We start from the raw sequence: 26,182 nt of genomic DNA, 5'->3' as shown, positions 1-26,182 counted from the left end.
ATTACAGTTTACTAGTAAAGAACAAAATATATTACTTTGTGCCAAATAAAATACAAAAAACACTCATTATAAATAACTTTATTTTTTTCAAAAATATTTTAAGGTAGTAATAGTCTCTAAGTCATCACATTCCCTACATTTTCGAAATTAAACAAATTTTAGAGCTGGAAGGAACAATCAGCTTATAAGTGGTTTTTCGGACCCCCGAAGAGCATGATCACAAATAAGGGGTGCATCTAGGTTAGATCTTCCATTCAGCTTGTTCTTAATCAACTTTTAATTATTCCATCTCTAAGTGTTGTGCTTGGTTTTAAGAAAAGATCGGAAAATCACTCATTTACTCAATTCCAATTATCAGGGCTTTTGGTTTTGTTTGCTACAGAACCACATAGTCCTGTCTGGCCTGATTTATGCATTTTGGGAAATCTCTATCTCAAGGATGAATATTTTAATCTAGAAAGCTAATATAACCAAACCTGAGACTAACTCAACCACCTCTTCTAGCTACTCACAAACTGAACTTCCATTGAAGGCACAGTATCTCCACTTGAGAACTGATTTACCGTGAGAGACGCTAGAAATTGGCCTACTGTCACACTTACTCAGAGGCAAACCAAAGAATACTGACCTTAGGACTTTGAGTCCAGAGTTTCTTCCTCTTTACTACAGATTTAACAAAGGACATTCTCACTCTATGAGAAACTACTGAGTCAGAAATAAGTGACCCCTTTAGGAAAGATGAGCTTTTCACTAAAAAAAAAAGGCCAGAATCAACCACAGGGACCTTTGTTTATGCAGGTTCCATCCATATATAATCCTGTTCTGTGTACCAACCCAATCTGTAAATTCTGAAGCACTTTTTTAGCCAGACTATTTAGGCTCAGATCAAAGATTCCAATTCAGATTGCATTTGCTTAAACTTCGCTTTTCCTCAAAAGGCATATGAAGACAGATTTCTCAGATATGCTATAAGACTAACATCCTATCCTCCAGGAATATTCCAACTTCAAAATTTAGGTAACTACATAAAAAAAATAAGTCACAGCATAAAAAATATGATAGATTATAAACCATACCTGCTAAATTTGTAGAAAATATTTTTTTCTTTTCCTCATCCCCACCTCCTAATCTCCCATCTTCCTCATCTTTTGCTGGATTCCCTAAACTCTGTAAAACGTAGTATAGGGTCTACTGGTTGAGAAAGGAGTTTATTCAGATCTCACTGCTAAAGTTATCTGAATGAAGCTTAAATTAAAGGCATCTCAGAGTTTCCTGAACTCAAAACAATACAGTTTTGCTTTTCTTTGACACTACCTCATTCTATCACATATATAGAAATTTCCTGTTGTTATGTGCCTAGCATCCTCTCCTTTTGGGTGCCACAATGTCCCTACACCCCACAGTAATGGCAGGACTGGGACTAGTGCTCCATCCCAAAAATTAAGGGAGAGAAGTATATGACCCAGGAGACTGATCAATCGAAATGCACCATTTTCCAGGTCATAGGATCCGTCTATTCGTGGGTACATGGATCAGGATCAGTCTGAGGCATCCCTTAGTTGTAATATATAGGTACTAAAAGATTAGGTTCGGGGATCCCTGGGTGGCTCAGCGGTTTAGCGCCTGCCTTTGGCCCAGGGCGCGATCCTGGAGTCCTGGGATCAAGTCCCACGTCGGGCTCCCGGAATGGAGCCTGCTTCTCCCTCCTCCTGTGTCTCTGCCTCTCTTTCTCTCTGTCTATCATAAATAAATAAATAAATCTTAAAATAATATAATAAAATAAAATAAAATAAAATAAAATAAAATAAAATAAAATAAATAAAATAAAATAAATAAAATAAAATAAAATAAAATATTAGGTTCCTTTGCCACTAGAATTAAATTATTAAGGATATGAGTTTGGGGCTCCTACTACATGGTAAAAGTCTTTTAAAAAATGAAGCCAAGAGAGCCTACACTATGATTACCACTTCTGGTAAAGATGGAATTAACAGGGATTTGGATTTACACTCTTGCCTAAAACAAACAAACAAGGACAAAATATATGAAACAAAGGTTGGCAAGAAACTGAATATCAGGCAACAAAAGAAAGTGACCCCCAAGAGATGAGAAACACATAAAACAAAAGCCCTATGATTGATTGGTCCAGCTTACTGAATGGAATTTCTAAATTTCTAATTTCTAATGGAATTTCTATAGCACAGGGAGAAGGAACCCAGGCATGGACTGCAATTTCAGTTCAGGAGACAGCGACAGGAGTCCAGGAGAGCCAAGGTAGTGCAAGTTCACAGCACAAAGGGAGAGAGAGGAGGCTGCTCCACAGAGAACTCCAGAGATCCTCACATGGTGCCCCCACATTAAGTCTTGAGATGAGTACTAATCAGTACATACATGTGGGACAACTACCCAAAACTCAAACCAGGGAAAGAACCACTAGAAAGGCTAATAAGGAAACAACAGTCAGCATTCCCACAGGGCCAGGAACAATTCTTGTTTCCACCAGCCAGAGTGGAAAACATCATAATTCATGGAATAACAGGCAGAGTATTCAGAAGCATTTTGCTTCAGTTATAGATAAAAAGATAGCCCTTGACCAAATACCACTATGTTCCCAATCTATCAAAGCTTAAAACAGGACTCCAAAGAATTACACTGTTTCCAAGTAACTTTACTGCATCCCAAAATGAAGCTCAAAAATATTTACAGATACACAAAAATATCAGTAAAAACAATGTCTTGCATCCAAAAAAATATCATTAGGTATGCAAAGAAGGAAAATGTGATCTATAAGGAAGAAACAATCGAAGAGTCAGAAATGACACATATGATAGAATTGGTAGACAAGAACATTAGAACAATTATAAACATATTCCATTACGTGCAAGAAACTAAAAGAAAGACTGAATGTATCTGAATGTATCAAGATGTGAAATACATAAGGAATACTCAAACTGAAATTCTAAAGATGGAAGTTTCATCATTTAAGATGAAAAATACATTGGAAGAAAATTGGGGCAGATTAGACATTGCAGAAGGAAAAAAAAAATCAGTGAACTCAATACAGCAATAGAACCCACCTAACAAGAAACACAGAATTAAAAGGGATAAAGGAGACTGAAAACAAAGCTAACAAAAAACCAAAACTGAGAAATGGGGAAAAAAATGTGTATAGATTCAGATCCAGTCATGCCTACAGGTAATGCCTAGACTTTTCAATTATGTGAACCAACTACTTAGGCCAAATCTGAGTTAGGTTTTGTCACTCACAAACAAGAGTCTTAATATACCCCTCAATATTAAAAAGTTCTTGTGGACATCTGTGAGGCTACTAGTTTATATGCTATATAACAATATCAGAAGGCAATGCAAAAAGAAATGTCAACAAATGTCTACTGATAATACCAGAAAAATTGCCACTCTTTGGTATACAATGACACACTCTCTTGAGCCTGAAAGCACGTGTAGGGCAGCTGGCATTGTATCAGTCTTCTCTATCTGGAAAGAAGGAAGAACAATGGCCCACCTTCACAGAAATCTAAAGAGAACCTTCTTATACAGCTTTGTATCATAGAGGAGAGACTCAACAGACGTAGACTCATAGTTCGTCTAAAGTAGAAGTACAGAATGCACCTTGCACAGTTCACCTTTGCTTTGGAAGCTTAAGCCACCTTTTAATGAGCACTTCTTTCCAGTAAAATAAAATGAAAAAAAAAAAATGACCTAGATATAGTAACCAAATGTTTTTAATACGTACTAGGATTTGTGTTTTGCATCTACACAAATATTTCTACAATCATCACAAAACATCCCTATTTAAATAAAGTGAATGAACCCACATAAATATAGTCAACAGATCTTTGACAAAGATAACAAAGGCAATACAATGAAGTAAAGACAGCCTTTTCAACAGTGACACTGGAGCATCTATATTAAAAAAAAAAATGCATCTAGACCTTACATCCTTCACAAAAATTAACGTAAAAGGAATCATAGAACTAAATGTAAAAATGCAAAAAAAAGGTAATGACTTTAAAGACACAATACCAAAGGCAAGTACCATGAAAGAAATAACTGATAAGCTGAACTTTTTTATAAAAGATTTTATTTATTTATTCATAAGAGATACATGGGGGGGGGGGCAAAGACACAGGCAGAGGGAGAAGCAGGCTCCATGAAGGGAGCCTGATGCAGGACTCAATCCTGGGACCCCAGGATCACACCCTGGGCTGAAGGCAGATGCTAAACCACTGAACCACTCAGGGATCCCCATAAGTTGGACTTTAATTAAATTAAAAACTGCTCTCTGAAAGTTGCTGTCAAGAAAATGAGAAGATAAGCCACAATCCAGAGAAAATATTTATCAAAGACTAATCTGTTAAGGTCTATTATGCAAAATACACAAAAACTCTTAAAAATTCAACAATAATGGGGATCCCTGGGTGGCTCAGAGGTTTGGCGCCTGCCTTTGGCCCAGGGACTCAATCAGGTTCCCTGCATGGAGCCTACTTCTCCCTCTGCCTGTGTCTCTGCTTCTCTGTCTCTCTCTCATGAATAAATGAATACAATCTTTAAAAAAAAAAAAAAATCCAACAAGAAAACAACCCATATAAAAACGAGTCAAAGATCTTAACAGACACCTCATCAAGAAAGGTATATAGTGGCAAATGAGCATATGAAAAGCTGCTCCACATCATATGTCATTAGGAAAATGCAAATTAAAGCAAGATACTACCATATACCTATTAGGAAGGCCAAAATTCAGGACACTGACAATACCAAATGCCAAGAAGGATATGGAGTAGCAGGAACTTTCACTTGTGGCTAATGGGAATGCAAAATGGTACAGTCACTTTGGAAAACAGTTTGGCATTTCCTTAAAAAACTAAACATATTCTTGTCATATGACCCAGCAATCATACTCCTTGGTAATTACCCAAAGGAGTTGAAAACATGTCTACATAAAAACCTGCACATAGGTATTTATATCAGCTTTGTTCATAATGGCCAAAACTCAAAAGCAACAAACATGTCCTTCAGTAGGTGAATTGATAAATCAACTGGTGGTGCATCTAAACAATGTAGTATTTATTATTCAGCACTAAAATGAAATCACTATCATGTCATGAAAAGACACAGCAGAAACTTAAATGCATATTATTAAAGGAAAGAGAAGGCTACCTGAGAAGGCTACATACTCTATGACATGCTGGAAAAGGTAAAACTAATGGAAACAGAAGATCAGTGGTTGCCAGGGGTTTGGACAGGCAAATCAGAGAATTTGAGGGACAGTGAAAATACTGTTTAAATCATGATAGGTAAATGTCATGATCCATTTGTCTAAACTCACATCATATATAACACTTAGGGGGACATCTGGGTGGCTCAGCGGTTGAGCATCTGCCTTCGGCTCAGGGCATGATCCTGGGATCTGGGATTGAGTCCCACAGCGGGCTCCCTGCGGGGAGCCTGCTTCTCCCCCTGCCTGTGTTTTCTGCCCCTCCCTCTGTGTTTCTCATGAATAAATAAATAAATCTTAAGATATATGTATATAAAACACTTAGGAAGTGAATCCTAAGATAAACTACGGACTTTGGGTGATTACAATGTAGGTATAAATTATAAACCTGTGTATGTTTATCAATTTTCAAATTCTACCACTCAGCTGGGGTATACTGATAATGGGGGAGGCTATGCATGTGTAGGCTTACCTTCCTTTTAATTTTGCTATGAACCTAAACTTGCTCTAAAAATGGTTTTTTAGAGAGTAAAAATTTGGGGTACCTAGGTGTCTCAGTCAGTTAGGGATCTGCCTTTGGCTTGGGCCATGATCAAGTCCCATCAGGTCCCACACTCAGCAGTCTGCTTCTCCCTCTCCCTCTCCCCCTCCCCCCTGCTCATGTGCTCTTGCTGTGTCTCATGCTCTCTCAAATAAATAAAATCTTTAAAAAAATGAAAATTTTCCGTTTGATAAATTAAACCAGAAATAAATATTCTACATGAAGTCCTCAATGTAATTCAGCATGTTTCAGTACTCTTTTTTCTAAATTGACAATAGACTAAAATACCAAATGGTAACTCTAGAAGACTAACTTCAGGGTCTGGGTTTCGGTATTAAGAATTCTATCATCCAGGATGCCCAGGTGGCTCAGTGGTTGAGCGTCTGCCTTTGGCTCAGGTCGTGATCCCGGGGTCCTGGAATCGAGTCCCACATCAGGCTCCCTGCAGGGAGCCTGCTTCTCCCTCTGCCTATGTCTCTGCTTCTCTGTCTCTCTCATGAATAAATAAATAAAATCTTTAAAAAAATTTTATCATCCATAGAATAAGTATTTTAGAGTACACGCCAAATGTCAGGGTCAGTGATCAACAAAGATTCTGTATCAAGTACAAAGATGACTCATAGTAAAAATAGCAACAAATTATTCACTCTCAAACAGAAGCATATCCAGTGCTGGATAGTCAATCCAGTTTTGTCTTTTATTTGTAAAAGTGCCTTTACCTTTCTGGGCCTAATCTCTTCATCTGTAAAATAAAGCATTTAAAAAGACTCCAAAATTTAGATGCAGGAGTCTACCTGGGGCATTTCACAATCCCTAGGCCCCAATACACATTTTGGCCACATGAATCATTATCTGGGGGACTCTAAAATTCTATGACTAATATTCATTCTAATTTAAAAACAAATGATGTAAAGTCATGAATGAAGTCTGAAACATGTATCTTTCTGTGTCTTATCTAAAGCTTTACTTTAAAAAAAATTTTTTTGTGATTTAGGAATATATACAGTGATTAGTATCATAAACACCCAGAATTAACTGCTAACATTTTGTTATATTTGCTTTAGATTGTTTTTTACTAGAAGAAATAAAACCAAACAGATATGGCTGCAATCCTCTTTGTACCCTATCTTTCCTTCTCTAACTGCCCAGGAGGAAACATTATCACGAGTTAAGTGTTTTTCTGGCCTATATGACGCTTTTATTGTTTTTTTTTTTTTTTTCATCCAACACCATTTTTTAGATCTGTAAATGTTGATAAGCCAGTTAACTTATTCCATCTGCAATCCAGTATTCGGTTCGTTCGTTCACTAAGTGCTTGCTATGTGCCAAGCAGTTGTCAGGCAGTCCAAATTCAAGAGAGAATCAACCAAACAAAAAAATCTGTCCTCGTGGAGCTCACACTGTACAGGACACACACTAAACATAGCTTAAATAATACACACAGTATGTTTATAATGTTAATCACCAAGAGGGAAAAAGTAAAGCAGGGAAAGAGGATAGGCAGGGGCAGGCTTGTCATTTTAGTAATGTGGCCAAGAAGCTTCCACCTAGGAGATTTTCAGTAAAACATGAAAGGAAATAAGGGAGCTAGCTCATACTCTGGGGGAAGGCATTCTAATTGTAGGCAGAGGTCAGAACAAGTGAAAACTGGGAGTGGACCTGGTATATTTAAGAAACAGGTGAGGAGACCAACAGGTCAACACACAGTGAAGTAGGGAGAGAGTGGTAGGTGTGAGGTCGGAGACATAATGGGTGTTTAAGAAGAGGGACAGATCAGAGCAGACCATCCCTGCCTTATCAATGGATATGTAGGTATCTGTAGTTCTATGCCATTAAAGCAACACTGCAATGACCATTTTGCATATCTTACCATGTGTACACACTGCAAAAATGTTTGTGGGGTACACACACTCAGAATCAAATAATTACAGCATATGCACATCAGAGTGCTCTCCACTTCAGTTGCAACCAATTCTCACCCACTGGTTTATGGAAGTCCTGTTGGTATACACGTTCACCAATACTTGGGACTACTGGTCTCTTTAATTTTTGCCACTCTAAAGATCTAAACAATATCATATTGGTTTACTTTTACTTAGTACATGCAGATCTGTTTGGAAGCTCTTTATTCTGCTCTCTTGGTTTTGTTTTTCTAACTGTACAATTTTAAGTGCTAGGAAATAGAACATAGTTTATTCTTATTGCCCATTCAGAATTTCTCTTCTGTGAAACGCTTGTTTATTCACTTGCCCATTTTCTACTGGGTTTCCTATTTATTGCAATTCTTTGTATATTCTGGATATAATCCCTATCAGTTATATATGTTATTTATATGACAAATTATCTCCTCTCAGACTAGGACTACTACATTCATGATGTCTTTTGACATACAGAAGTTTTTAAGTTTGACAGAATCAAATTTATAAGGACCCCCCCAACACCAAATTGTGCATTTTAGGTTACATAATAAATCCTTTCCCACCTGAAGGCTGTAAAGACAGCCTCCTACTACAATTCTCCTCCTAAGTTTTAAGTTTCATAGTTAAGTCTTTAATCCACCCAGGATGTGCAGATCCTGACATCTCAAACACTAAGGTACCCTCCAGATCCTCAACATTTCTACCTGCTTCTCATTCTCCTCAGACACATATGGCTTCTCACTGCTGCATTAAGTCTCCTTTCTGATTATGGAACTGAAGATTCCCCTCTCATATTCTTGAGTTTGGCATTTTATCCACTGTTTTTACATATAGATTTACATCCTGTACACAGATTTTTCATAAAGTTATACAGCAATACCTGCCCAATGTAAAGATAAAAGAAACCTACCTTCGTCCAATTGCTCTTCAGGATAGTGGCTCTCTTTCCATCACCAAGTGCATTTCTAAAAAGAAAAACAAGAAATATTCATTTTTATTTTTTAACAAAGGCAGTATAAATTGTGTATCTATTTGTACTTCTTGAATTTTCTAGAAATAACCTAGTTAAAAATAATTTTTAATTTTTAAAAATCCATATATGTCCATTATAGGAAATTTGGAAAATACAGAAAAGTAAAACAAAAGGAAAAAGTCACCCAGAGTCACAATCACAACTACCCAGGAATAAGTACTTTTCCTACTTCTGGAGTGTTTCCTACACATCTTGTCTACATCTTATCTATATCTAACTTTTTACTATCTGCATAGTTTTTCTACACTATTTCTGCACATCAGCAAGACTTCCGGTCTCCAGAAAGATAACTCCCAGATCTTTCATACATCAGGTAAACTACAGTAGACAGAGCATAAAAGCTGAGACAGATGGGAATTAAGTTCAATACAATCACTAACTCTCCTCGGGATTATTTAGGAAGTTTTTAAACTCTCTGGCCCACATTCTCATATGTAAAATGAGGATAATAATTAGTTTAAGCCAATCATGGCAATTTCATTCTCCTTTCTACTGACTGGTTTGGGGAGTCATATGACCCAGTGCTGGCCAATGAGAGCTAAGAGAACTCATCACTCTTAAAAAGAGATTACAAGGAAGAACAAAACTAGGTAACTTACACTATCAGACAGCAGGACCCACTAAAAGGCTATATATAGTTAAAAAAAAAGAAAAGTCTATCTAAATACAGATGACCTGACCAACAGATTAGGATAAACAAATCAGAAACAGATGCTTACATACCGTCACCTGATCTATACGACAAAGATGACCACTGCAGTGCGTGGAGGAAACATATTCTTAAGAAAGAGTGATGAGTCCATTAGACATTCATACCTATCTTGAACTCTACCTCTCATCTCACTAAATACAAAATTAAACAATCAAGCCTTTAAAAGAAACACAGAACATTTTGGTGATGTTAGAGAAGGCAAAGACTACAAACAGAACCCAAAAAAGTGTTCATTATAGAAAGAAAAACTGATAAATGGCATTATGTTAAAGTTAGCATCATCTGTTTGTGAAAAAAAAAATATCAAAAGTGAAAAAGCAAGCCAGAGTGTGAGAAGCTATTTCTAATACATATATTTGACCAATGACTCAAATCCAAAAAAAGTTTTAAAAACCTAATAAGACATTCAACTCAAAAAAGAAAGAAAGAAAAAAAAAAACAAAACAAAACAGCAAAAGATCCAAACAGGCACTTCACAGGAAAATATCTAAGTGGTCAATAAGCATATGAAAAGATGCTCAACTTAAATATCCTTAATGGACTTAAGAAAATGCAAATTAAAATCACAGCACTGTATCACTACATACCCATCAGAATGTCTAAATGAAATGACACAAAATAATAAGTGTTAGTAAGGACATGGAACTGAAACTCTCATATGCTGCTGGCAGGAGTGTAAAACCATACAACCATATAGGAAATTATGTATGAAAGCTGAATATAAGCATACCCTCGTTCCAGCAACTCCACTCCTTAATTAGATTCTCAACAGAAATGAATACATATGTTCACAATGATACTATCTGTAAAAGCCAAATACTAGAAACTACCCAAATGTCCATCAACATTAGAATGGATAAAATGTGGTATATTCATGCAATAGATGAACACTTTACAACTCCATGCAACAATATGGATCTCGAAAACAATGCTGAATGCCAAACATAAAAGAGCACATACCATGACTGTTTACATTGCACAAAAACAGGCAAAACTAACCCACGGTGTTGGAAGATGGGACAGTAGTTATCCTGGGGAAGAAGGTGGGTAGGCTAGGAGGAGGGAAAAGGGGAATTTCTGGGTACTGATTACACATGTAAGGCTTCTGAAAATTCAACCTATATACTTATGAAATACACACTTCTCAGTATGTGTTATTTTTTTCTGAAGATTACAAGAACCATTCTTTTGCTAGAGATGGCAATGTCCAGTTTATGATCTGACTCACAATAGCCAGAGGAGACAGCCTGAGCTCCAAGTGACCCACTGGGGCTAGAAAAATCCTAGGTCTTTGATGACATTGCTGAGGCACTAAATATATAACCCTAGAGCCACCTTCTTACGGATTTCTTGAATGAGGTTAAGTTTTCTTCACCATTTAAACAGGGTTTTCTGTTATTTGTGACCAAACACATCCTAATTCAAAAGCACAACTCGTCTCCCCACTGCTTCCCTCTGCAAATACTTTTAACAGCTGCCTATACAATCTCCATTTCCTCTCATCTCAACCCACTCCAACCCAGGATCTATTCCAAGCTTCCCACACACACTCTCCCTATAACTAAAAGATGTCCATATTGCTCAATCTAAATTCCATTTGGCTTCTCAGCAACAACAGGTACTACTGGTCACTTTCTCTTCCTTCCATATCATACTTCGAGTTTTCCTCTTAACCTCTCTGGCTACCCGTAAGTCTCCCCTGCAGGTTCATTTTCCCTTAATTGGTCACTATTTGTGTCGCTCAACGCGCGGTCCCAGTTCTCAGCTTATACTTGTTCTACACCAATAGGTCTCAACCTTGGCTACACGAATACCACCTGGGACGCTGTTAGAAGCCCAATGCCCAATTAATTAAATCCAAAATCTCTGGGTTGGGGGTATTTCTTCCAAGGTCAATTCCAGGGTGCAAAGTTGGGAGCCATCTCCCCAAATAACCTCATTCACATTTGCAACGTCAAATCATCTAGGTTAACTATCCCAAATATGCATCTCTTACCCAAATATTTTCCTTGGAGTCCCAGACCCACATAATTCATTGCCAGTGTGACATTCCAACTAAGACCCTTCAAGTACACTTCCACTCAGGATGTCTAAGAGTGAAGTTGAGTTCTACTTCCTGTATCTCTTCCAGTGATCCCAGTGTTAGGGAGCGAGCCTATAATCCATGAAGTGGCTGAAGGCAGAAACGTCAAAATAGTTCCAAACACCAAACCATAAGCAACTTCTGTCCATTTTACCTCCAAAATATCTCAAATCCTTCCACTTCTCCATTTCCACTACCATTACCCTGCTCTAAGCTACCATCACTTCTGGCCTAGAGTACTGCAACAGCCTTTTAACCCACGTTCAGGTTGCACCCCCTCCAAACCCATTCTCACTACACTGATCTTTCTAAAGAACTAATCATGCCATCTCATCTCGATTTAAAATCCTTTACTTCTTGATGCTCTTCAAGGCCATATTTATGTAGCCTACAAGAGCCTCTTTGGTCTAGTTCCTGACCACCACTCCCCTCTGTATTCGGCCATCCACCATACTATTAATTCCATGGATGCAACATCCTCCCTCCCAGTGCTGGCCCACTGTCTAGAATATAGGAACTATGTCTGGTTTTGCTTATTTCTGACATAGCTAGATGCAGAAGTCCAATCATATTTGTTGAATCAACGCTGAATGTTATTGTAATCAATATACAAAATTATAACTATAGGTACTATGTTATAATCACATAATTCTAAATACCATATATATTAGTATGTGTATGTATATAGAGAGAAAAACACTAACATATTTTCACATTTATTAGCATATGACCACATCCTCCTACTAAAACAAAGTGGGCATAATAAATTACATTACTGTGATTGCTCATCAAACCTAGTGCGGCTAAGGCATTAATACTCTGTGGAGAGTAGGGACAATTTTATCAACAGCAATATAACTGCACAATGTATCTATGAAAACAGGAAAACTCAAGATGTAAATGGTCACCTACTCTTGAAGACTGTGTGACATAATGGTGAGAGTACCAAACAGCGTCTTCAACAGAATACATATCATATGGGGAAGTGTTACTTTTCCAGCCCTCTCACCCATTTCTTCATATAGGATATGCCACATTTTGCCCTAAAATATGTTAGGAGTGAATATGTATTTCTCCTTCTTCCAGTTTCCATGCGGATTTGCTAGATTAATCATTTCTGAGCTCTCTCCTTCTCCACCCCCCACTAACATTTCCTGAGGATGAATAATAACGTAATTAATGGTAGGGAGGGGCACTAATCGTATGTAGCTTAGCCTCTTCTTTTTTCTCTCTTGGAATCTTATACTGAGCACCATAATACTAGATTCCCTATTCTCCAAGCTTAAAGTTCACAAAGGTCTCTGTTGCCAGTTGTGACCATAGGTGAACTAATAACAAGTCACTTGGCTATCAGACTGTTCTGATAAAGCCCTGTTCTTTGAAAACTGTCAGCCCTGGAGGCAAGATTGGATCACCATTTGCCTTGTCTTCTGTTTCTATTTCTTAACTGATTCTGGACTTGGGAGGAAAGGAGATGCTATTTACTGATTCTCAAACCACCATATATGTAAGAATTTCATAGGCCATAAAAGGATTATCATTTTTTTCTTCCCTATTGTAAATCATCCCTCTGAGACCTGACCAGACCAATAAATAAATAATACTACTACTCTCCCAGGTTCCTAGATCTTACAATGAAGCAATAAAAGCAGGACTCAGATGTAACAACCATCAACTGAACACATATACTTTAAATCAAAAGTCAGTGTCTGAAAAAAAAAAAAAAAAGTCAGTGTCTGGAATTAAAGTTAGATAAGCCCTTTCATCCAAGTAAAAGCACTCAGGAATTTATCTATTCAGATATACTTGCACCTGAGTGTAGAACATAAGTAAAAGGATATCATTACAGAGCTGTACATAATTTTTTTAACTGGAAATAATTTATATTCTAATACCAACTAACCAAAGCAGGAGTAATCCAGTAGTAAAAGACTATGGAGCCATGAATACAAATAAAGTTATATCTCTATATTATAGAGATTATATTATATCTCTATATTATATAAAGTTATATCTCTATATACAGTGATATGCAACAAGCTCCAAAAGTTAAGTATTTTTTAAAAAACCAAAAGGACAACAGTATGTATAGTATGCTCCCACGCATATTTAAAATATATATATATATACACCCACACACGATTACACATATATACACATTACATTGAATCAAACGAAACTGCCTATATTCTAACTTCTAAAAATGGCAACTCCATTTGGTTCAACATATTAAGTGCTTATATAGGCATAAAAAATATTATGGAAATATTTAAGTATCTGAAAAGAGGAATCAGGGCAGGGGTCTGAGCTTGGCAAGAGTTTTCAGTTTATCCTTTCATACTCTTAACTTTTTATGATATGCATTTGTTACTGCTTTTTAAAAAGCGAGTGCACCACCAATATTGAAAAAATGTTTTCTTCAAAAGCAAATTTAGCAACTTGTAAAAATAAAGAGCCCACAAAAGAGACCAGCTTAGTAATTTACCAAACCAAAATGCTCACACTGAAGCTACAAACACACACTAGGATTTTTCTTCTTTAAGTAGGCTCCAAGCCCAACATGGGGGCTCAAACTCCCAACCCTGAGATCAAGAGTCACATATGCTCTCCTGACTGCACCAGCCAGGCACCTCACACTAGGACTTTTGAAATTCTCATAGGAACATACAATTGACTTAATTTATACCTCTGGCCTCAGAGAAATTCAGAAAAACACAAAATGAAAACAAAAACCAGAAGTCATTTAAAGTCTATCTACCGGTGATTAATCACAAGTTGGATCTAACAGAAGAGAACATATTATGATGGGTAGTTAAGCACTGAAGGTCAAAGCAAATACCAAGTTTAAAACTCCATAATTTTCCAAAGTAAATGTAAAAAACATCCAAGGCTGAGCTTTCCCTTTCTCCAATTTCATTTCCTCTTACAGTTTATCATGTCCCATCAAAGAATTCAAATTTCCACATGTGAGAACTAGGAGGAATGAAACAATAAAGAGGCACAGCCTAATGATATACCTTGCGTAAGTAAGTACTGTAACTACAGAAGCCACAGATATGCCTAAATGCCTATTCTAGATTCTCCTTTAAAAATATGATTATTCAAAAAACAAAAAAAAACAAGAATATATCTGATTACTTCAATTAAAACTATTACTCTAAAATGCCCTATAAATGGCGAATTATATTTGAAAAGTGAACTTCTGGAAGACCTGAATAAAAGGACATCTCAGCCACAACGGGCATCTGGGATACACTGCACACAGTCCTGAGTGTGAAGGATTCAGATTCAGTGGAAGCTGTGGCAGAAGGTAGTGTATTTCCACACACAGCACCCCCCATTCCAACCCCATTCCAAAGATTTCCCAAGTATGACATCCGCAGATCTGGAGGTGCACACGTCTGATGAATGGTAAGAGTTCAGATGGGCTCTCAGCCTCACCTACATTCCCCCAGAGGTGGTACAAACTGTGCTATCTGGCATTAAAACCACCACCACCACTTTGACCATTTCTTAATGAAGCATTTTCCCCACACACACCTCACCTCAGGCTCTCCCCCATCAGTCTTAAAACACTTCTCTTTCTCTTCTTACAAGATTACTTTTCACTTACTTTATCCTTGATGTTTTAGTGACCATTGCTTTTGTTTTTTTTTTCATCTTACCATGTGCATTTTTAATTTCACTATATCACTTTTTATCACATATTTCAATTACACACAAAAATACAGAGAATAACATTATTAAGTCAACACCCATATACCAGCTTAGCAAGATCTTAACATTTTGCCATATTTACTTCAGATCTTTTTGCAGAACTGTTACAGTCCACAACCACTGTGTTCCACTTTCTCATCTCCCATCCTTCCCTCCCCAGAGACAGCCACTCCCCTGGTGTTTAACATGCCCATGCATTTCAAAAACATTTTAATACATACTATGTATTAACTATGGATATGTATGTCATTTTGCATATTTTGACATTATATAAATTGCATCATACCATACAAATTATTCTGCAACTTGCATTTTTACTCAACATTGTCATCATTTTAACTGCTGTATAAAATTCCATTGTATGAATATACCATCATTTATTTATCCATTCCCCCACTGATGGACATTTAAGTTGTTTCCATTTCTTTACTCTTACAAACAGTGCTATCATGAAGGCTTGTATGTATCTTCTTGGGTACACATTTGAGTTTGGAGAATAGGAGCCTAGAAGTGGGCTGCAGAGTATGCACATCTTCACCTTGCCAAATTGCTGTCCAAAGTGATTGCACCAATTTACACTTTCTCCAGTCGAGTATGCAAGTTTCCTTTGTTCCACATCCTCTCAAACACTTGGTATTATGAGGTTTTTAAAATTTTTGCCAATCTGATGGACATGAGAAAGAGACTCAAGGTTTGTAATCTGCATGTTCTATAAGGATACTCATGTTTATTGACTATTTGAACCATTTATTTAAAAAAAATTTTTTTTCACATTGTCCTTTGAGTCTACCATCCCCTTCCGATGGGGATTAATGGTAAAGACTCTGTATCCAGGCTGCCTGGGTTCATATTCTGGCTCCATCACACCCACCTAGTTTCTGAGAATACTTTGCTTGACTTCCCCATTCCTGTTTCCTCATCTATAAAGAGACAGCAGCACCCACCTCACAGAGATAAGGGCTTTTTGAGCTTGAATGCATAAAGTGCTCACAACAGTACCACAGAGGTTAGATGCTTTACCCCCAGGTGTCCCACAGCTGCTCTGCCAGATTCCCTTGACAGATCTACCAAACCTCAGGTGTGAGAGCTTTAAAACATCTCAATCGTGGTAACTCAGCTAAAGGGCTTGGGTCCTCTTTTGTCAATAGCAATAGTGAATCGCTGGCAACATGTTCCTTTCTGAAGTCACATTATCTACTCACTTGATCAGGAGTGAGATGTACTCAGAAAACATTATCCCTACTGAACAAGTCATATAAACAGTATGCAAAAAGGTAGGAAACACCAACAAAACTATGAGGCACAATGTTTCTGACTTTACATTGGCATCCAATACATATCAGTGATTCCCTAAGAAGAAAATGCGGCTGACCTGCCTCTAGTGAAAACTTCAATGGTGTTGAACCACAAGCTAGACTATCAGGAAGTAGGTACAAGGATGGACACACAACCCTGCTCTTGACCTTTTCCTCACCAGGCTACCTGGCTTCTGTATTTCTACTTTGATGCACCTCCTTTGCAGCGCAGTTTTAAGAGGATCCTCCTTGAGTGTCTAGCATTCAACACTCATGAAAGAGGGCAGAAACCCCCCGGCTTGCTGCTCCGCTCTCGGAGCTCCCCTATGCAGAGTGGATGACCTTCCGCCCAATCAAGGTTTCGATTTTCACAAGAGGCTAGTCAAGTTGCCAACCTATTCATCTTGAAAGCACACAGATTCACCATCAAACAGCATAGGATATCTGCAATTCTGGACCTAGCCAGAAGCAATAACCTAAGGACATTTGTAGCTCATTTCTTGTCAGAACCAGTTGAGGACAGTGGTATTGATGGAAGACTGTGTCCAGCCCATCCATTCCTCTAGTCTAGATAGCCTCGCTTTATCCACGGCTTAAGCCATCTAAAAGCTGCATAACGTTAATACAGCGGTATTCTCCGAGGTGGTTGGATTACTGGTGATTTTTATTTTCTTCTTTTTAAACTCTTGTATTTTCCAAATTTTCTACCATGAGAATGTGTTCTGTTTATAATAAAAGAAAAACAAATGTTATTTTTAAAAGCTACATACCTGGAATATACTCTTTTTCCCACTCCCACCCTCCCACACCCCAACATAAGAACTTTAACTAAAAAACACTAGTACAAGACTCTCTGCTTTCATCAGAAACCCAAAAGTGCACTTTCAGAGAATTTTCTGCTTTGAGTAGGAACGTTGCTGAGGGTCTTCTCTACTCCAACACCCAGTCATGTTACTTGTAGGCCATGTAAGAAATTTCTTCCAGAACTAAGCATCAGGAAAACTGTTTCACCTGAGCAACTTCTGTCCTCTTTCTTCATGGACAGTGAGAATCATATAACTTGTCAGGTTTTCTCCTTTTATTTTCAGCAACAAAAATGTCAAACACAAATATAAATTATAACTAATAACTCTGCAGAACCTTATGACTATGCAGCTTTTCCCTGAGGATCCCCAGCTCTAAACTGGTTTTTTAGTTTCTTTTGTTGTATTTTTAATATTCTTCTCCTGGGCAGATATATTCCTGAAGCCACCCTAAGAAGGACACAATTAAATGTAAGAGCATATACACTGCTCAATATTAATGCTTGTAATTTATATACTAAATTTTTTTTTTAAGATTTTATTTATTTATTCATGAGAGATAGAGAGAGGAAGAGACACAGGCAGAGGGAGAAGCAGGCTCCATGCAGGGAACCTGACATGGGACTCAATCCCGGGTCTCCAGGATCATACCCCGGGCTGAAAGTGGCGCTAAACTGCTGAGCCACCAGGGCTGCCCTATACTAAAAATTTTAAACTGAGAGACAACAAAATCATGGTTGGTGCAGTGTCAACAATCTTTCTCGACCAATAAATAAAAGCTCAATGCAACATAAGAAACTAAGAATTAATTATGTAAGAAATTAAAAGAATTATGATCTCACTTTGATGGTTAAAACCATTAAATTTCTTTTCTTTCTTTCACTTACAAATGAGATTTACTTAATTTTTTTATATCAAGATATAGGAAACAGTGAAAATTCTTCCAGAATTAGACAGATTGAGAGCAAAAGGATATAACACAGGTATTATAAATACAGACTTCTACATCATCAGAGAAGATCTGTGTTCAAATCTTGACATCACTACTTAGTAATGGCATGAGTCCACCTAAATGTAAATGTGAATAACATTACCTAATAGTATGTTGTGAGAATTAAGGAACATATGTAAAGTACTTAAAACAGCATATAATATGTTATCCACTCAGAACAGCTGCTGCTGCCATTGTCATTATGTATAAAGCCTACAGAACCCCTTTAACCATTTAGCTATTTCTGCCAAAAAATTATTTAAGGATTTTCTTGTATGCCTGCAAAACAAATATTTCTCAAAAATGAGTATTTAGTATAACAGCTCAGTGACTGAGTATTTAAGTTTAACAGTGACTCTAACCAACTTACCTAAACTGTCCAGTGCGAAGAAAACAAAGAGCTCGGTTACCATAAAGAAGGTGATTTTCAGGTCTTTAAAAGAAATAATGGTTAGTCAGTAAAGGACATCACATACAAAACAAATAAAAAGCACACAGAAAACATAGGGCATGAAAAACTTCTCAAAAACTTTACATCTGTGTGGCAGAGCAGAAAGAATATAAGATTTGGAGACCTAACTGGCTAAGTCCTAATTTCTTCATTTCCTACCAGAGTAACTTTGTTCAAATCAACCTACACTTCACTGTATTCAAAATGTCCTACATTTTCTGCCTAACTGCTAAGGATGTGGTGAAGATCAAATGAGACCTACTAAAAAGCTAGCAAATCACAAGTATGGTATAAAGGACAGAATTATATAAATCAGGACTATACCACTTGACAAAGAACTCTGACAAAAAAAATCTGTAAACTGCAACAATAATTTAAGTAACTTCATTTCAAATTTTGTCTTTCCTAGGGGTTTAATCTGTTCTTTCCTTGGAACAGAGCAGCCTTCCAGATGTGGTGTGCTACCCTGATTCACTTATTCCCCATGGAAACAGGCAAGGCAGGAAAGACAGTAGCTATCTACAGCACATCCTCCAAAGCCTTGCTACAACATTAGAACTCCCAGCAAAGATGTCAGTAGGAACCAAGTATAAAGCACACTGTGCAGGAATGCTACAAAATTCTAGTAGCTGAGCAAACAGAAGATGAGGAGGAGAAAACATACACTCAACAATTCCAACTATTATCCTTTAAAAGTTCTCTCTTAGCAAAAATTACTGAACAGGGGACATCTTAAGTGTTAGTAATACCTTTAGTTAGTAACAAAATACCCTTTTTTGATCAGCTGATAATTTGGAAGGGATTAACTGTAGGCAAAATGAGTACAAGAAGAAACAAGTGACACTATACTGGAAAGCTTGAGAGAAAATGGGGCACCTGGGTAGAAGCAATATTCACAGTTCTGCATGACTTGAATTCTACTACTTGGTTACATTCATCTACCCAGCCATCCCTAACACTTCTAATGCCCAAGTATTCTACATAGCAAGTAGAAGATACTCTCTCCAGCTCCTCATCTTGCTTTTATTTCTCCTGACTAGCATTCTAATTTGATTTGCCATACAAAAAAGATCGCAATGTTCTATTTTGCTCTTACCTATATTCAATGGCTCTGGTGTAATAGATAATAGCTATATCAAATCTTTCTTTTGAAAACTCTTCATTTCCTTTCATTTTCATTAGTTCTCCTTGCTGAGAAACCAAGGTGAAAGAAGACCCATCAATTAAAAGCAAAGACAACCAAGAACCCCGATATCTGAGAAATAAGGGCTCTGGGTTTTTATCTTTGATAACAAAAATAAGATGGGGGATTTTTTATGTAGAAGACAAGAACCCAATACCCAATATTTTGGTATACTTATTTAAAGAAACCTATCTCTGATAACTAAAGGCTAACTTTGTTAAAGGAATATCAAAAGTAAATAAAACCACCACATTATGGATAACTACTAACAATTTATCTCCTTGTATATTATTTGGCAGGGCTACTTTTAAATATGCCTACTGAGCCTGCATATAGCAGGGAAAGAAAACATATGCAAGGTAAAATTTTAAGTTAGAAAATGTATTATTCAGTAATCCTGACTGCTAAAAAAATATATAGGCAACGTTGAATAGGTTAATTGACAAAAAATGAGGCAGCAAAATCAGCAAGAATGAAATCAAAGATGCTGTAAGTATAAAGGAAACTTTTCAAACTTTCTAATTTTCAAAATAAACAGGTTAAAATAAACTGGACTGTATAACTTTAGTTAGTGAATTAAATAGAACCATTAAATATTTTCCTAAATCCTTTAAAAATTTTAGTTAGAATCATATTTCCCAGGTGCCTGTCTGGCTCTGTCGATAGAGCATGTGACTTGATCTCAGGGCTATAAGTCTGAGCCCCACTGGGCATAGAGATTACTTAAAAATAAAATCTTAAAAAAAAAAAAATTCCTATGAGTGAATTCTATGGCATATGAATTCTATGAATTCTATCTCAAAAAAGCTGTTACCAAAGAAAATTATATTTCCTCAACTAATTAAAAATCTTTTAGTTTAAAAAAAAATCAAATTTCTATTTTTCAATTAACTTTTAAAACACATATCTTTAAATGTTTATTATTTAATATTCTATAAATTTAATAACATGTAAATATATATTTAATATACACATATAAAATTTTTAAATTCTGACCAAAATGTCTTCCTCTTCTGGAAAAATAAATATTCCAATCAAATTGTATTGAAATCTTTCTTTAAATGTGTTATTATTAAATTTTACGGCTGTTCCTTGTGTGCTAACAGCAGTTTTACTGAACTTATTTTGGATGTTAACAAAAGTTCTAACAGATAAATTTTAAAATATACTTACAAGTAAATATTTATTCTCACCTCTATACATTCCGCACAATTTTGAGTTTTAAATTCTTCAAGCAAATTGCAGTTTTCTGTTACAACTTTAGTTATGTGATACTTGTCTAAATTTTATTTTTAGGAGAGAGTGAGAGAACATTTATTTAAAAAAAAAAAGCAAATTGGTATTGTTAATGTTCTAAAACTTAGGTTACACAGGTCAGTCCATAAGGTCAATTAATTATTAAACTTTCTAATAACGTGTTTCTTGCAGTCTTTTACATGTATCAAATAGTACAACTTAAAGTGAACTGAAAAAATGTTTTACAACATATTAGATTCATTGCTGATGAATCTAATCTGTTTTACTTCTAGCATTTAAAAAAAGCACTTATTATTACATTAGTTCCAATTGTAGTTAAAACAAATGCTTGGACATAATATTCCAAATAGGCCTCATAAATACTCCATTTAGTTCAACAAACATTACTGAGCGCCTGTGGTGTACCCAGCACAATGTTCAATAAAAATGTCTAAAGATAAAAATGTGGAAAACTTTCTAACTTTTATTTAATATAATAACTTTAAATATCCTAATTCAACATTTTGACACTCATGGATGCCATGTTAAAATGCTACTTGAAACACTTTCTTTTAAAAATGTAATGAACTAATTAAAATAAAGTAGGCAATAACCAAAATTTATGTTAAAAGTTTACCACACCTCATTTTCTATATTTTTTCTATATTTTTAACTGTTCCATAGATTCCTTTAGGTGGTAATAATTTTATCCCAACAAAACTAGTCAAGCCTCTAGCCAAACACATTTCCAAGGTGAAAAAAATACCTAAAAATCTAAATTTAAGAAGGAATTTCGGAAGGTCACCAAATAAAGTAATTAATAAGGGGCAGAGTAAGATTACAGGATAAAAGCCTAAGCCTTGAAATCAGGGATACTTGACTTCTCATCTAGGTTCACTCAGAAATATCATTTAACCTGCAGAAATATCATTTAACCTCCCAAAGCCTTAGTCTTATTTCTAAAATAGGTACAACAGCAGGTACCTTTGAGCTATTCTAAAGAAGAGAACAGGGGATCCCTGGGTGGCTCAGCAGTTGAGTGTCTGCCTTCAGGCCCAGGGCGTGATCCTGGAGTCCCGGAATCAAGTCCCGCACTAGGCTCCCTGCATGAAGCCTGTTTCTCCCTCTGCCTGTGTCTCTGCCTTCCTCTCTCTCTCTCTCTCTCTCATAAATAAATGAATAAAATCTTTAAAAAAATAAAAGAGAACAGAGAGAGAATGTCAGAACCAAGCCCACACTGGTGCCCAACACATGATATTGGTCCTCTACTTCTAGCATAAAATCTACCCTATAGGCAGCCTGGGTGGCTCAGCGGTTTAGCACTGCCTTCAGCCCAGGGCCTGATCCTGGAGACAAGGGATGGAGTCCCATGTCGGGCTCCCTGCATGGAGCCTGCTTTTCCCTCTACCTGTGTTTCTGCCTCTCTCTCTCTCTCTCTGTCTCTCATGAATAAATAAAATCTTAAAAAAAAAAAAAAATCCACCCTATAATTAAAGGCCTCCAGAACAATGAGAACCACCTCTATCAATGTAATATAGCCCAGTACGTAATATTAGAAAAAACTGTCTTCATATTTAAGCTTAATTTCTCTCCATCACTTAGATCAACAGTATAAGATTTGGCCTCTTCTCAAGTGGTGATGGCACTGGTGTCAGTCACCAACTAAAGAGCCAAGTATTTCCTCCTTCAAGATCCCTATAGCCATAATATAAAAACACTAACATTCAAATGCTTTAAAGAAACATATTTCACAAAGTTAAAAAAATATACAAAGCAGTTTCATTATACAGAAGAATAACAGTCATCAGGAAAATGAAAATTATCTTAGTTAGCTCTATTACTTACTTCTCTTTTGAATGAAAATACATGAGGCCCCAGTCATGAACTCTTTTTTTTGGGTATCATATATAATACCTATGGCATTCACTCGGTAGCATTTTTTTTTAAAGGTTTTATTTATTCATGAGAGACAGAGAAAGAGGGGCAGAGACACAGGCAGAAGCAGGCTCCATGTAGGGAGCCCGATGCAGGACTCAATCCCAGGACTCCAGGATCAGGCCCTGGGCCGAAGGCAGGAGCTAAACCCCTGAGCCACCCAGGGATCCCCGACTTGGTAGCATTTTTTAAAGTATGATGTCAGAAATCATTAAGACAGAAAATTTAGGATAAAGCTAACTACAAAGTTAAAATTCTCTTATAAAAAGGATTTTGAGAAAAATATTTTTTTTAAATCCTTACATAAATAAGAAATCACATAACCATACGTTTCATTTTCCCAAATAATGCCTTAAATCTGAGTCAATTAACAATTTAATGCATTTATACTTACATTCAGTAAAGAAAATACTTAACATAGGCCAACAATTGTCAACTGCTCCTAATTTAGGTAGAATTGTTACATCGCCTGTATATTTCACCCAATTCAAAGCTTCTTCCATTGCCAAGATTTTCTGTATCAAAAAGATGAAGAATGTGGTTTGGGTATTACTTTTAATTTTAAATTTACACACGGCACCATAAATTTAAACATACAGTATTTCAGATTTTTTTTAAAGATTTTATTTATTTATGAGAGAAAGAGAGAATGCACGCACACTACAGAGAGCACGAGGTGGGAGAGAGGCAGATGGAGAGGGAAAGGCAGATGGAGAAGGAGAGGCAGATGCCCCACTGAGCAGAGAGCCCAATGCGGAGCTGGATCTCAGGACCCTGGGATCATGACCTGAGCTAAAGGCAGACACTTAGGCAACTGAGCCACCCAGGCCCCCTAAGTATTTCGGATTCTTAATAAAAACTTAAAAAAAAAAAAAAAAAAACTTACACAATCCCATGTTTTCATTACTCTAGCACGCAACCTAGAATACCTGGACCCCAATATATATAAGTTAACTGATACCATGGACTCACATATGTATATCTTCAAGTAACCTCAGGCTACCCTCAGAGACCAGGATGGTGCTTCAATCATTACAGACCTGGAAGCTGAGGTTTACAACCTGGCCAGGAGCTGCCCTGCATAGCAGGAGGGTACAATAATACAAGGTGAATGAGAGGTCTCAGAACTTATCTAAACTAGGACTTCCATCCTTACCACAAGGTTAAAGGTAAAGATTAAGGTTCCTGAAAGGGACTGTGTATTTTAAATGGTCTATGGCAAATAGAAGAGTAAGGAGATAAACAATAGGAGAGTGCAGCTGTGAAAATAAGCACTCAGTGCAAAGATATTCATGAAGAGTAGGAGTTCACAGAAATATTATTCATACATCTAGTCTGAAATGACTTCAGAAGTTAATTAGAAGAGTTATCAATGCTCATGTCAGGCTTAAGGGAAACAGATGTTTATGTTACCAGTAGCATTAAAAATTGGCTTATCATTTTATCTGGAGATTATCTAATAATGACATATCAAAAATGTTCATACCGAGGACCTAATAATTTCATTTGGGAGAATATATGCCAGATAAATAATCTAAAGAAGAAAAAAACAATCATATGTAAAAGAAGCCCAAAATTATACTACCCATATGGGGGGGCATGATGCACACCCCCAAAATAAGTAGACTGTATAAGCAAAATATAGAAATCAATACTAGCGAATACATGTAAATCACTAACATGTGACCCCAATTCATGTGGCAATGAGCCATGAGACAACTGTCATTTATCAGCAATGACTGTGCTTGCTTCCTGTGTTTTAACACTTATATTTTCTAAAAAATTTTTAAAAAATCACTTACATTTTCTATTTTATAACCAATCCTCAATAAGCCCCCAATAAAGAATGAATCATTCTGCAAAACAAAACAATAAAACACATTTATTTCCATCTTTAATCAGTTACACTTCAATTTTCCAGTGGACAAAAAAAAATCCTACGTTTCAAGAATTCTGTTATGTATACATAAAGTCTACTTCCCACAAGCACTTTCATGCCCAATTTACCTAAGAATATAGAAGTAATCTTACATTGGCTTCAAGAAATAAAATGACTTAGTATAACCTTTAGATGTATAGATTTTAAAGTTCACTACACTAAGATTTCTTATGAAACTACATTGGCTGATACAAGGTATAGCAAAGGATTATCAGGAAATAAACACTTGGCTTCATAACCAATCGAAATAAGAAAAAGGATCAAATGGTTTTCCAAGGGAAAACATCCTCAGTGCAGAACAGGAAACTGCCTCAAATACTGTATAATAAAAGTTTATCCCAAAGAACAAATATTTGTTGTGATGCTGACAGTGGCATGATTTTACAAGAGAGAATCCATCACTTTCAGTGACAAAAGTTCCTGTGAACCAGGAGCATACTTTCATCTGTGACAAATTCCAATTTCTATCCTTTAATGATAAGGAATGGTCCTGGATCTCATCCTTCATGTCAGAACCAGAAAGACAGCCATCTATCTAATTTCTCAAATACATAGCATAAACTCACGGGTAGCATAATGATCTCAGATTAATCCAAACTGAAACCATAATCCATTAACCACTATAAATTAGTAACATGGGCCTGACACCGTATAAATATTTATATTCTTTAGATATAGGGGGGGGATATACACATTCTACCACTTACCACGACTTTCTTTGCCAAATCCACAATATCTTCCATCAATTCTAGATGTTGCAATTTCTTCAAACTTATCTCAGAAGCATGAGAGTTGCTTAAATACAAATTCATTTTTTAAAACATTAGGTTCTCATATATATTCACTGAATTTTACACCCTACTATGTTATATCTCGATTTAAGCTACTTGAAAAAATTTAATTCTCTTTTACTTCATTCTAGGTAACCATAAGTTGTTTACTAAGTTGACAAAATACTGTACCTTTTTCTCCTTTCTATACTACAATGCTGCTTCTTATAAACAAGCATATTAATTTTCCATAACTCAGTTTCAAGTCTACCATCTAACGCTCTTCAGAGGTTCATTCATCATGTCACCACGAGTAATCATTCATATAGAAATCCAAA

The 26,182-nt window shown here is 36.4% G+C and overlaps 1 protein-coding gene across 8 annotated transcripts in view; it reads right to left on the bottom strand.

Moving 5' to 3' along the window:
- TTC3 (tetratricopeptide repeat domain 3) overlaps positions 1 to 26,182 on the bottom strand; it is a 116,604-nt gene that overhangs the window by 76,285 nt on the left and 14,137 nt on the right. For 5 of the 8 annotated variants that reach the window (XM_077879176.1, XM_077879175.1, XM_077879174.1 and 2 more), the window contains exons 5-11: positions 25,782 to 25,869; positions 24,938 to 24,991; positions 23,530 to 23,650; positions 21,158 to 21,243; positions 19,878 to 19,972; positions 18,701 to 18,763; positions 8,607 to 8,661 (exon numbers count right to left, since the gene is read on the bottom strand). In XM_077879176.1, coding sequence (XP_077735302.1) covers positions 8,607 to 8,661; positions 18,701 to 18,763; positions 19,878 to 19,972; positions 21,158 to 21,243; positions 23,530 to 23,650; positions 24,938 to 24,991; positions 25,782 to 25,869 — 562 coding nt within the window. Of the gene's footprint in view, positions 1 to 8,606; positions 8,662 to 15,779; positions 17,203 to 18,700; positions 18,764 to 19,877; positions 19,973 to 21,157; positions 21,244 to 23,529; positions 23,651 to 24,937; positions 24,992 to 25,781; positions 25,870 to 26,182 lie in introns of those variants that run through there. The other 3 variants (XM_077879179.1, XM_077879181.1, XM_077879180.1) reach the window with 2 other exon arrangements.

Source organism: Canis aureus, chromosome 30 (assembly GCF_053574225.1).
Source record: "Canis aureus isolate CA01 chromosome 30, VMU_Caureus_v.1.0, whole genome shotgun sequence".
Lineage (NCBI taxonomy): Eukaryota > Metazoa > Chordata > Mammalia > Carnivora > Canidae > Canis > Canis aureus.
This window is presented reverse-complemented; position numbering and strand designations above follow the sequence as displayed.